We start from the raw sequence: 13,757 nt of genomic DNA, 5'->3' as shown, positions 1-13,757 counted from the left end.
TCAGGCGCACCTCCGGGACTCTGGGTTCCCCGCGCAGAGCATCCCGCCCCCTCTGTAGACGGAGTACGAGGTTGAGCTTCTGGAGCACTATCAACCTTTTCCCGGTCCACGCAAGCCTCGACATAGCAACTCCCCCCTTGTCACACTTTTATTCATCTCTGGGGAAAACAAAAGACACTACAACAGGGTCTCGGCCCGTTTCCTTGTCCTTTCGGCGCAGAACTAACTCACACATGCTTAAAAAAATAACGGCCGCGCAAGTTTCCTGGCTAGAAGGTTAAGTAGATGACCGCGCCCTTAAGTGGCGAGGCTCACAGCGCGAACTAGCGCCCGTGAGGTCCTCCCCTGCCCAGGACCCCGACTGTCCCCGCCCCACAGGCACGCTCCGCACCCCTCCGGGGGTGGCGGCGGCTGGATCGGACCGGCGCCTCTTCCGGCACACACCCCGGAGCGCAGAAACTCGCCTTCCCAGCAACCTCCGCGCCCACTGAGTGGCTCACACCGCGTTCCGTGTCCTGTCACCTCGGCCCGTGAACCGGCCTCGCGCCTCCCCCATCCCGCCCCGCCCCTCCCCCGGCTCCACGGCGCTGCGGGACTCCCGCGAGTTCCAGTCCTGGCTTCTAGCCCCGCCGGCCCCGCCCTCTGCCGCGCGCGCCCTCGCCGCCCCGCCCCCGCCCCCCTGCGCGCGGCCGCCCCAGCCAATGAGGTTCGGGGCCGCGTGCGCAGATTCAAACGGCGGCTCTTGAGGGAGGCTGGGCGCGAGATTCGGCGGTGCGGACAAAACCCTGCAGGAGGCTGCGAGTGCTGCAGTGCTGCTCGCTGCGGGGAGAGGGCGGGGGTCGGCGCCCGTGACGGAGCGGCGCAGGGCCGGCAGCTCGGAGGCGGAGGCTGAGGCGGCGGGCGGGGCGGGCGGGGCGGGCGGCGGGCGGGAGCACGCCTCCTGACATGTCCAGGGCATCCCTGGCCCGGCCCGGCCGCGGCTAGGAGCAGTGGGTCTTGATCCGCCCCTCTGTCCCTCAGTCCCGCCTGGCCCTGACCTGACCGGGCCTGCTTTCCGCTCTCGGTCACCTGAGGGAAGGAGTTGGGGAAGCGGCGGGTGGGTCTCGGAGAGGGAGCATTGGCCCCAGGCTGGAGGAGGCTGACCCCGCGTCCCCGCCCAGCCCGCGCCTATGCGGTACTTGAAGGATGGCGAAGAGGTCGCGCAGGTGGGTGCCATCCCCTCGGACCCGGCCTAGCGGCCCTGTCTCGACTCCTGCTCTCTGTCCTTTCCTGCTGGTCCCCACTTAGGCCCTCTCGAGCCTGGGGGGGCATAGGTTTTCCTGTTCGGTGTCCCACACCCGCTTCGGCCGCGCTGGCCTGAGCATCTATCATTATTAGACTCCATCATTATTAGACGGCTGTGTGTAAGACTCAGTCTAACAAATGCTCAGGTTGCTGCATTGACGGATTCTCTCTCACAGCTCACGCCCAGACTTCTAACTTCTAACAGCCACTTTCAGGGAGGTTTCTTGCCAGGTAAGTTTGTGCACTGTCAGGGGATACGCCACGCCAGGGGAAGCGGCTGTGTTTGCCTGGATGACTTGAAATGGGGTTCTCTCCTCTGACTTAATCGTGCCAAATCAAAACAGATCTCCTTGACAAACCTGGGCGGGCACGGTTCTGGGAAATCTTGAGAAGGGAATCCGCTAAATCTCCCCTGTGCGCACTGCTATTCTGAGTTTTTCTTTTTCTTAGTATCTTCAGAGGACATTGTTACATTGTCCTCATTGTATCGAGTAAACTTGATCCTAAACCAATGTGTTTTAGTTACTTTGTATCTCAAGTATTCATGTTTGATTCTGATTGTATCTGCATTGTAACAAGTAGGACACAATGTTGTTGTTGTAGAAAGATGTGCTAGGATGTCTTTATGCACATAACTTTTATTTTATGCTATTGTAATAGCTACTCCTAAATTGTGTGGCATAATCAGATGACAAAAAATCTAGTGTCTCCATTTTCAGTATTAAGGAAACCTGAAAAGTATTTGTCAGAATTTCCATTATCTAGATACACAGCTTCAAAATCTTAGAGTCATATTCCCTGAGCTGAAATTTACTACTGAGAGTCATCCATTGCAGAGTTTGATTTAAAATAGCTACGCATAAAATATTTGGCTTTATTCATATTCTTCTATATGTAGGTTGGTTCTGCAGATATCAACATAAATTTAATTATGACATAATAACTTTATATAAAGCGGCTGCAGAATAGATTGAACATTGAAGTGGAACAAGTGTGCATACATGCATACACCCACAGGCACACTACCTTGGTCTTTTATCATTTTGGATGAGGTAGTTGTAGAGGTTTTTAGCAGCACCTTTACCTTTACTCAGTAGAAGACAGTAGCCCTTTTTCCTACAGTCGGGACAACTAAAACTGTTTACAGATGGTGCCATATATCTTTGGGGGGGATGGAAACAGGACCATGCAGGTAAGAACTGCTGATCTACAACTTCAAAGACATAACATTCCCATCTTCAGAAAAGATGCAGATTTAAAAATAAGATTGCTGGAGTACTGCTTTAGGCTTTTTGAGTTCTGAAGTCTAACAATGCTTTTAAATGATGTGTAAGTTAATTGAGACAATATAGAGTGATGTAAAAAGTTATAGTTCTGGAGTAATTGTGCTGCAGTGAAACACTTCTCTGGAAGTATGTAGATAGAGGGTGTGATGAGAGATCACCATCTCTGGTCTGTTTCTTTGGGTTTTCTTCAGTGAGTTCCAGGTGCTGTTAAATTTCTTGTATATGTATGTATTTGATTTTTAAACATTTTATGTATAGTTTCATTTTATGGTATGTGTGTGCTCATGCATGAGTTCATGTGTGCCTGTGTTCATGCAGTTGTGCCAGGGTGTGAAAGATGAAAGGACAGTTATCTGGAAGTTTACTGCTGCCATAGTTGTCCTGAGGATCAAACCCAGGTTGACAGGCTTGGCAGCAAACACCTACTGAGTCATCTTTCCTGCCCTAGTTTAGCTTTTAAAGGCCAATTAACCCCTAGAAATAAGTTCACAATAATTCTGATGCTACAAAGCCTATTTACTAGGTATAGGTTAAGATATTTGTACTTAAGATGACCAATGATTAAATTAAAATGATAGGATGAAAGCTAGGTCCTACATAGGAACTTTTTTCCTTTGTGGTGTGTGTATTTGTGTATGTGTGTAGCAAATTCATGTTTGTTTCTAGAAACATGAGTGAAGTGAATGAATACAAAACTATAAGAAATATTTTTAGGATAATAAAGAATATTTTTAGGATTTTTTTGTGTCTTTAGCAATATTATTTTGGGGAATCAGGTAAAATCTATTTCAGTTTCTTTTTGTTTATATATGGGACTTGGACTTTTTAGTCTGTAAGGTAGCTTATAGTTTTAATCCAAATCTTTGAGGATTTTTGTGACCATCCTGTTCTGTTTAAAAATAATATTCTCTAAAAAAGTAGAAATATTATCCATTGTTTTTATTTATGGATAATTATATAGTTTTTAAAAAAGTATTTATTTCAGTGTTTGTAATATAAATGGTTCCGATTATCTGAAGTCAAACTTTGTCTTTCTCTGATAATGCTAGTTTGCAGTCTAGAGGTGGAAGCCAATATTTGCTATATGCAGTACAGCATATTAACCGCTGGGTGGCCTGATTTCACTTTGTTAAATCAATTTGGTAAATGGACATAAATTGAGTGCAGTTGAACTGAAAATAATTAAATATACAGTTGCCCTGACCTTAAATTGACCTGAAATTAAAGACTTTTTTTTTTTTTTTTTTTTTGAGACAGGCACTCACTCTCTAGTACTGGATAGCCTTAAAAATTCACTGTCTCACTATGTAGCCTGGGCTGGACTTGAATTTGTGAAAAATCCTCTAGAATCAGCCTCCCAAGTATCAGAATTACAGATATTAGCCACTATGACCAGCTTTGTATTATTTTTTTTCTTAAAGATTTTTTATTTTATATATATATGAGTACACTGTCACTGTCTTTAGACACACCAGAAGAGGGTATGAGAACCCATTGCAGATGGTTGTGAGTCACTATGTGGTTGCTGAGAATTGAACTCAGGACCTCTGGAAGGGCAGTCAGTACTCTTTTTATAATTAATTAATTTATTTATTTTTAATTTATTTACATTTCAATGTTATCCCCTTACCGGGTTCCCCCCTCCCAGAAACTCCCTATCACATCTCCCCTCCCCCTGCTTCTATGAGGGTGTTCCTCCACCTATCCACCCACCCACCCACTCCTGCCTCCCCATCCTTGATTCCCCTACACTGGGGCATCTATCAAGCCTTCATAGGACCAAGGACTTCTTTTCCCATTGATGCATGACAAGGCCATCCTTTGCTACATATGCAGCTGGAGCTATGTGTACTTTTTGGTTGGTGACTTAGTCCCTGGAAACTCTGGAGGGATCTGGTTGGTTGATATTGTTGTTCTTCCTATGGGGTTGCAGACTCCTTCAGCTCCTTCAGTCATTTCTCTACCTCCATCACTGGGGAACCTGCACTCAGTGCAATGGTTGACTGCGACTATATATTTGTAAGGCCCTGGCAGGGCCTCTCAGGAGACAGCTATATCAGGTTCCTTTCAGCAAGCATTTCTTAGCATCCACAATAGTGTCAGAGTTTGGTGACTATATCTGGCATGAATCCCCAGGTGGGACAGTCTCTGGGTGGCCTTTTCTTCAGTCTCAGTCAGTGCTCTTAACCACTGAGCCATCTCTCCAGCCCAACCTTCTATTTAAAAAAAAAAAAAGATTTATTTATTTATTTTATGTATATGAGTACACTGTAGCTGTACAAATGGTTGTGAGCCTTCATGTGGTTGTTGGGAATTGAATTTTAGGATCTCTGCTCGCTCCAGTCAGCCCTGCTCTGGTCAACCCCACTCGCTCAGTCCCTGCTCCCTCTGGCCCAAAGATTTATTTATTATTATAAATAAGTACACTGTTGCTGTCTTTAGACACACCAGAAGAGGGCATCAGATCTCATTACGGATGGTTGTGGCCACCATGTGGTTGCTGGGATTTGAACTCAGGTACTTTGGAAGAGCAGACCTGCTGAGCCATCTTGCCCACCTGTATTTTTTTTTTTATTATGATAAATATTTGAGACTTGAGGAAATTTGGATTAAAAATGTGATCAAGTTGAGGGAATTTTACTAGAAATTTCTAATTTCTCTAATTTCAGACTAGAGGTTACTTTTTCAGTAAACTATTTTTTTTTTGTTTAATTCACCTTTATTAGGTTGTCTGTTAGTCTGTATTTTCCCCAAAAGTTTTATCTTAAAAACCAAGTTTAATTTGTGTATTGATATATAAGTAAAATCATGACTGTTGTATCCTATTAGCTTATAATACCCCAACATGTTAAGATATTTTTTGTTGTTTCATAATCCTCTTTATTTACTCATAGAACAGTTTTCATTGAAAATAATTTGCTTATGTATTAAAAACTTATAGAATTAACACTTTCCTGGTAAAGTATGGTGGTGCACATCTGTAATACTAGCTCTTAGAGACAGGAAGGGAGTTCATTAGTTCAGTGCAACCTAGGTTACACAGTGAAGTTAAGGCTACCTTGAAATAGTAGTATATTGTTTTAAAACCAAACAAAAACAAAAAGAAAACAACAACTAGGCCAGCAACACCAACTTTAAAAAAATAATATTTTTCTTGACTCTAAATAAGAACAGTAACAGTGATTGTGGAAACCAAGCACTAGATTGGTGAGCTTTTAGTTTTTAATTAGAGTAACATTTTATTCTGCTGCTCTCTAGATTAATTATGTTAGAGTAGATATTATTTATTTCGGGGCTGGAGAGATGGCTCAGCGGTTAAGAGCACTAACTGTTCTTCTAGAGGTCCTGAGTTCAAATCCCAGTAACCACATGGTGACTCACAACCATCTATAACAAGACCTGATTCCCTCTTCTGGTGTCTGAAGACAGCTACAGTGTACTTACATATAATAAATAAAATGAATCTTAAAAAAAAGAAATTATTTATTTCACTATAAAAGTAGAAAGTTCAAATTTATTAAATCATTACATATTACTAGCACTGATTTCTGCAATACAAAAATGCCTCCAAATGCTATAAAACATTGAAAAATGATTACATCTTTCTTGGTAGTTTCTAACTACTACTGTTGAGAGGTAGAATAATTTCATTGTTAAATAGTGAAAGTGGAACTTTGGCAAAGTTACACATGAAGATTAATCCTTTTCCCTTAAAATTTTTTTATAGCTGTGTATCTGTTTAGACAAATGGATTTGATAAGTCAGAGGAAATTAGGGGTTCCTACATAGGGTGTATGTATGTATTGTGTATAAAATCTAGAACTTGATTTTTGTGAGATTGAATTTGTATATTGCATTTAGATATTAAAAGTCATTCGTATAGTGCACTAAGAATGACCAAATCTTCAGACTTGATATTTGATATCAGAATGAATTTTTAGGAACTATATTTAGTAAGGCAAAAATAATTTTGAATTCTATTATATTAGACCATCTATTTACAAAATGCTGCATTACCTTTTCTTAAAGGTAGGTAATATATTCATCTTACAGTTGTGCGAAGTTAGTATGTTTAGGGTTATACAGTTACAACTTGAACCTCGTTCTCATTTTAGAATACACTTAGGTTAATCTTTGGTAACTTCCAGTTTCTTAGTATGCTTTTTTCAGTTTTAAAATGTGTTCTATATATTTAAGGTGGTTGAATCATGAACTTTAGCAGTCATTCTTGTCGGTGTTATTTTCAGATGGTCATTACTCTGGCTACTTAGTATCATCTAATTCATTATCATGGAGGCTTCATTCTTTAAAATGTCCCTCCTTCCCTTCCTTCCCTCCTTCCTTCTTTCTCACCCCCATCCCCCTTTTACTCCATACAGTTCAGGCTCTGAGTTTGTAATCCAGCTTATTTTTGGAGACAGTGTTTCTCACTGAACCTATAGCTTGCTGATTTGCCTTCCCCCAATTGCCTTTACTCATCTTTTTTCGTAGGTCCCCTTCCTTTCCCAAATAGTCTCTTTTTGCTTTCATTTCACAGATATTCCAGTACCACCTAATGTTCCCGTCATCCCCTTTAGGACTTAATTTTGTATCCTCTGATTAATATTGAGATTGTATCATTTATTCTGAGTAGCTTCTGTAGTCATGTGTGCACACACAGACTCAGCGCTGTCACTAATTTCGCATTGCGTTCTTTTGTAGTGAGGACGAGGATGACGACCTTCAGTATGCTGATCATGATTACGAAGTACCTCAACAGAAAGGGCTGAAGAAACTCTGGAACAGAGTGAAGTGGACAAGGGATGAGGTAGCTGCCTGCGGAGCTTTGCTAGGCTCATAGTTATCAGTATTATAGTCACGGAAGGAATTATGGAAACAATGTGAGAAAATTATCAGCTTAGTTGTGCATTCTTTTTAAAAAATCAATGACATGAACAATTGTTTGACTTTGGGACTGACTGAAACAGTATAATAGAGGAATTTGTGCAATAGTGACCTAGTTCTTCTCAAAACAAGTACCAAGTATGACTTCAGAGTATGAGAATATCATCTACATACCAGGGGTGGAGGAAATATTTCTAATTTTTATTCCTCTCAATAGGATGACAAGTTAAAGAAGTTGGTTGAACAACATGGAACTGATGATTGGACTCTAATTGCTAGTCATCTTCAAGTACGTGAAATGCCAAGTTGTATTTCTGTAGCAACATGTCTTTATTTAAGCCATTAGTTTATATATTCTATTTTTCAGAAATGTGTCTGTATATTTGGGTTTCATCCTTAAAACATCTGGTTAAATTATTTTCTGGTATGTTTGTAGTTGTTTGTTAATGGTTTAGAAAGTAATTTTCCAATTCAGGCTGAGTACCTGAAATCCAAAAATTGGAAATTTCTAAAGTGCTTCAAAATCTACAACTTTTTGAGTACTGATTTAGAGCCACAGTTTTACACTTGACTTAATGTAATACATCACAGTAAAAATGCCAGGTATGCTTGAAATGTTACTGTTATTAGATTATGTGTATAAGGTAGATATGAAACATAGATGAGTTTCCATCTATAGACTTCTGTTCCATCCCCAGGACGTATTATTTTATGTATATGTACATATTTCCATCTATAGACTTCTGTTCCATCCCCAGGACNTATTATTTTATGTATATGTACATATTTCCATCTATAGACTTCTGTTCCATCCCCAGGACGTATTATTTTATGTATATGTACATATTTTCATCTATAGACTTCTGTTCCATCCCCAGGACGTATTATTTTATGTATATGTACATATTTCCAGATCTCCAAACTGAAATCTGAATTTTAGTCTCAAAAATTTTGGATAATGGCTGCTTAACTTGTAAAGCATTTTTCCAGGGGCCTCAAAGAACTTTTACTATAAAACAAAAATGGCATTAACTTTTGGTAGAACTTCACAAATATTTGTGACAAGTGGTTTTATTTTATTTTGATTTTTGTATGTTGGTAATTGAACCTAGGGCCTTGTAAACTCAGCCAAGCACTTTACTATTGATCTGTGTCCTCAACTGTGACATATGTGAAAACATTTTGACAGCTAACAAATAAAATCAAGAAAAATTGTTAGGTTTCTTATCTAATGCATATGTTTTTGAGTATTTTTATTGATTTTTTTTTTTTTTGAGATGAAGTCTTACTATGTAAGACTTCCAGGCTTCCTGGGTAGCCTGGAAGTCATTATGTAAATCAGGCTGGCCTCAAACTCATAGATACCTGCTTACCTCTTTCTCCCGAGTGATAAGGTTAAAGTTGTAAAGTATCATAACTACCTATTTACATTTTTATTATTTTACACTGTACTTGTTCATCATACCAATATTCACATATTATTGGCATATAATTTTATATGCAATATGAAAGTACTTCTGCATGTACTCATTGTTTCTTAAGAGCATTGTGAGTTGTTAGGTAAATTACCTAAATTTTAAATTTCAGTGTTGATTCTTTTTGGTTTCAGAAACAAGGTTACCTTTGGTTTTTTGTTTGTTTAATTGTTTTCATATAATCATAGAATCTCTCAGTGTAACATGAAAACTGAGAATGAAATAATGGGAGAAAACAGATTATAGAGTTAGTGGAAATTATATTCAAATGTCAGCTCTGTTAATTTAGAGAGAATACTTCTTTGGCCTTCCGCTACTTGCTTCTATAGTATTGTGAGAATTACAAATATAAACAAGGTTGGCACAGTTCCTGACATTTAGCATTTAGTCAGTAAAAGCAAACTCAAGGGCTGGAGAGATGGCTCAGCAGTTAAGAGCACTGACTGCTTTTCTAAAGATCCTGAGTTCAAATCCCAGCAGCCACATGGTGGCTCACAACCATCCATAATGAGATCTGATGCCCTCTTCTGGGGTGTCTGAAGACAGTTACAGTGTACTTACATATAATAAAGAAATAAATCTTAAAAAAAAAAGCAAACTCAATTAGAAGTTATATATACTAGATTTAAACTAGAGGTAACATGAAAGTTATTTTGAAGAAAGCAGTAGCTTTAAATGGATCAGCATTGACATATAGAAAGCATAATGAAGAAGCTCAAATTAAAGTAATGAAGTCTAGTGGTACAAGGCATTAATAGAGAAGATGTTTCCATGCATCCATTATATATTTTTAGATAATCTATAGTGTTGCATATGAGCAGATAGTTTTATAAATTGTAAATTAGTAACAAAATAGGTATTATTTATTGTTATCTTAGCAATACTTTGTAGATACTTGGTCATAAACATATTAAAATAAGGCTTCATTTATTTATCACTTTTGGAATTTAGTCTATTTCATTTTCTGTGTGTGTGTGTGTGTGTGTGTGTGTGTGTGTGTGTGTGTTAGTTTCTGGGATTAAACCTGGAGCCTTGTGCATGCTAGTGGAGCATACAACCCCAGAGCTGTATCCCCAGTTCATTTTTAAAAATTTATTTTATTTATATAAGTACATTGTAGCTGTCTTCAGATACATCAGAAGAGGGCTTTAGACCCCATTATAGATGGTTGTGAGCTACCATGTGGGTGATGGGAATTGAACTCAGGACCTCTGGAAGAACAGTCAGTGCTCTTCACCAATGAGCCATCTCTCCAATCCCCTCCCCAACCCCCCAGTTCATTTTTTAAAGTGTCAATTTTTAATCTACTTAATTGAAGTATAATGTATATCTTCTATGAAAATGTTTCATGTTTTATTGGTAATTTGAAAGGCATAATTTATAAATATACTGTCACTACCACATAGAGCCTAGTGATGCCTTTAAGATGTTTGTACTAATTTGAGTTGCTATGCTTAAAGTCTTTTTTTTTTTTTAAAGATTTATTTATTTATTTACTATAAATACACTGTAGCTATCTTCAGACACTCCAGAAAAGGACATCAAATCTCATTACGGATGGTTGTGAGCCACCATGTGGCTGCTGGGATTTGAACTCAGGACCTCTGGAAGAGCAGTTAGTGCTCTTAACGGCTGAGCCATCTCTCCAGCCCGCTTAAAGTCTTATATCTGCTTCATATATCTGCTTCTTATCTGTCATTTATTTCTCAATTCTGGATTAATGTTTTATGGACTATATCTTGCTGCTTGCTGTATTATAAGTATAGTATAGAGGTACATGTCTTAATTTCAAATATGTTGTTTTTAATTTGTAGCCTAAACCTATGATTAATTGAAAGAGCAGAATTGGGGTTTTACGCATGTAAAGTAAGCATTACATGTAATAGTATGATATTGAATATGTTTTTGACTCATATTTTGTTCATATGGGTATACTTAAATTTGGGCTAATTTACTTCCTGGGAGATATATATTCAACAATAAAATTGTCCAAATTTTTTCAGAATCGTTCTGATTTTCAGTGCCAACATCGATGGCAGAAGGTTTTAAATCCAGAATTGATAAAGGGTCCTTGGACTAAAGAAGAAGATCAGAGGGTAACATATTCATACGCTTTTGAAAAAATTTATTATTAATTTGTGTGTATATGTTTGGGGACATGTATGTGTGTTCATCCTTATGCCACAGCTCACATGTGGAGGTCAAAGGATAATTTGTGGGAACTAGTTCTCTCCTTCCACCCACTGTGTGGGTCTTAGAGATCAAACTCGGTCATCAGGTTTAATGCCAAGTGCCATGGAGCCATTCCTTGCCCCTTGTTCATATTCTTTATGTTCACTGTACTGATGGATTAGATTTATTTTCTTATTAACATGGTTTAACACAAAGTATGATATGTGTGTGTGTGTGTGTGTGTGTGTGTATGCTAAGGTTGGAGGTGAACATACATGTATTGCATACATATGTGAGGAGGCTGGAGGACTGGTGGTGTTTCTTAAGACAGTATCATTCAGGATTTATTTTTATGACATGGGGCTCTCATTGGTCTTAAGGTTGCCAAGCAGGAGTAGGTTGGTGGGCCTGTGAGCATGATGGATCTGTCCCATTGCTGGGATTGCATGTATATGCCATTATGCCTGGCTTTTAAAGATGTTGTTTCTGGGTATGGAATTCAGGTTTTCATGCGTGCAGGGAAAGCACTTCAATAACTGAACCATTTCCCCAGCGCACACTTTAAGTTTGTTGGCACTGTTCTTTGGAGGCTATAAGCATAAGCCTTGAAATGTAGCTTTTTCTCTCCTAGGGCAAGAATAAGTGAGACAATTTATAATAAGTACTGTCCTTTTTGAGAGCTTCATTTACAAAAGAAAAAATACTTTAAAGTTTGGTTTAGCAACATGTCAGGCATAGTTTCCTATCAAAATTTAATTAACATTAAAAATAAAATTTAATTTTATTTTCATATTTAATAACTTGATATATTAGGAAATCACTCTTAATTTTTCCTCTTGACTGTAATGAATCTCATGATTAGACAAGTCTCAGGACATCATGTTTCCAGAGGGGTTGTAATAAAAAAACAATTATTTGTGCAATTAAAGTTGTTGAAGAATAGAAGCATCTGCTCTCTACTAGAAATTGCTCTTTAATTCTTACCCTTAGCTTTCCTGTGGCTAAGGTGCCTGTGAAATTAGGACACCCTTATTCCCATAAGAGCAAGCAAACAAAAGTTACTTTATGTGGCTCAGGACTGATCTGACTTGACTTTTCTTAATGGGCGATGATAAGTTTTGAAAATGTGATGGGGGGCTAGTGAAGAGGACAGTTGTCCTCTGTCTTCTACATAGTCACTGTGGTTTGTATGTGTCTAATACTCATACTTACAAATCATAAACATGCAATAATAATAAAAATGGTTAAGTAAAATACAATGTGAGATCTTTTAAAAAGATATTTAATGGCTGGATCTAGTACATTGTCGATAATTCTAACTACTCAGTAGGTCTAGATAGGACATTTATGGCAAGTTTAAGGCCTACCTGGGTAACTTAGTGAGACCCTGTTTAAAAATCGAAATGAAGAAAAGGGCTGGGAATATAATTCATGGTAGAACACTTGTTAAACATACCTAGTACTGGGCAAAAAAAGAAAAACCAAAAAGCTGTAATCAAATAATCAAAGCTGTACATTTAACCTTTAAGTCTTATTTTTAAAAATATGACAAGTAGACACATTTCAAGAAAATTGTGATAGATGTTAAACTTAATTAATCTACCAATACAGAAAGAATGAGCATAATTCTTTGTGATTCATATGATACTTGACTGGGTCAGAGTAGCAGTGAAGTAAGTGGGCCAAGGAGATGAACTGTTCTTTAAATTTTAGTTAAACTAAAAGCAAACAAAATATAAGACAAATGTACAAATGTTACTTCAGTTACTTCAAATTACTTCAGAATAATTATCTATGAGTAATTAGCCCCTTGAACTTTTTGATGCATTTTGGGTATTGATTTTTGAACTCGTTGAGTGCTGAGGGATAGCTATTATTAACATTACCTTTTGTGAATTATAGTTATAGCCGAAATTTAATCCATGTTTTCTTTTTTTGATTTTTTGAGACAGGGTTTCTCTGTATAGCCTTGGCTGTTCTGGAACTCACTCTGTAGACCAGGCTGGCCACCACACCTTAAGTGGAATTCTTGATTTGGAGTTTTTTTTCTCTTTTTGTTGTTGTTGCTGAGGTGCTTCAGATCAAACCTAGGACCTTGTATTGGGAATAAAAGAAAAACCAAAATGTTCTGTAATGACCCCAACCTTGACTTGTTTGAGTTACATTTTAAAATTCTTTCATAGTAATAGTTTTTCAATCTTTGATTTTGCTTCTTAGGTTATTGAATTAGTTCAGAAATATGGACCAAAAAGGTGGTCTTTAATTGCAAAACATTTAAAAGGAAGAATAGGCAAGCAGTGCAGAGAAAGATGGCACAATCACCTGAACCCTGAAGTGAAGAAGTCTTCCTGGACAGAAGAAGAAGACAGGATCATATATGAAGCGCACAAGCGCCTGGGAAACCGTTGGGCCGAGATTGCTAAGTTACTTCCTGGAAGGTGCTTACATAAATAAGTTTCTGTGCTTCAACATGACCTTTACGACCTTACTATTGAATATATTTTCAAGTACTTCCTTTCTATTATTCGTAATTCAAGTTTAGTCTGCATACTATGAGCAACCACTTGGGTACATTTGTAATTTTGTGGTAAAGAATATAATTAATTTGTACAATAAAATGGTAAAAACTGTAAGCTTTGCAAACATTTTATCTACT

The 13,757-nt window shown here is 38.4% G+C and overlaps 1 protein-coding gene across 4 annotated transcripts in view; it reads left to right on the top strand.

The window, feature by feature from the left end:
- Positions 1-930: 930 nt before the first annotated feature.
- Mybl1 (MYB proto-oncogene like 1) overlaps positions 931-13,757 on the top strand; it is a 32,728-nt gene continuing 19,901 nt past the window's right edge. For 2 of the 4 annotated variants that reach the window (XM_021167690.1, XM_021167681.1), the window contains exons 1-5: positions 931-1,205; positions 7,272-7,377; positions 7,672-7,743; positions 10,933-11,025; positions 13,319-13,539. In XM_021167690.1, the coding sequence (XP_021023349.1) occupies positions 1,186-1,205; positions 7,272-7,377; positions 7,672-7,743; positions 10,933-11,025; positions 13,319-13,539 (512 nt within the window). In that variant the 5' untranslated portion in view covers positions 931-1,185. The remainder of the gene's footprint in view (positions 1,206-7,271; positions 7,378-7,671; positions 7,744-10,932; positions 11,026-13,318; positions 13,540-13,757) is intronic. The other 2 variants (XM_029481202.1, XM_021167699.2) reach the window with 1 other exon arrangement.

This window comes from Mus caroli, chromosome 1 (assembly GCF_900094665.2).
Source record: "Mus caroli chromosome 1, CAROLI_EIJ_v1.1, whole genome shotgun sequence".
Taxonomy (NCBI): Eukaryota; Metazoa; Chordata; class Mammalia; order Rodentia; family Muridae; genus Mus; species Mus caroli.
Note: the sequence above shows the minus strand (reverse complement) of the source record. Positions and strands in the feature narration are given on the sequence as shown.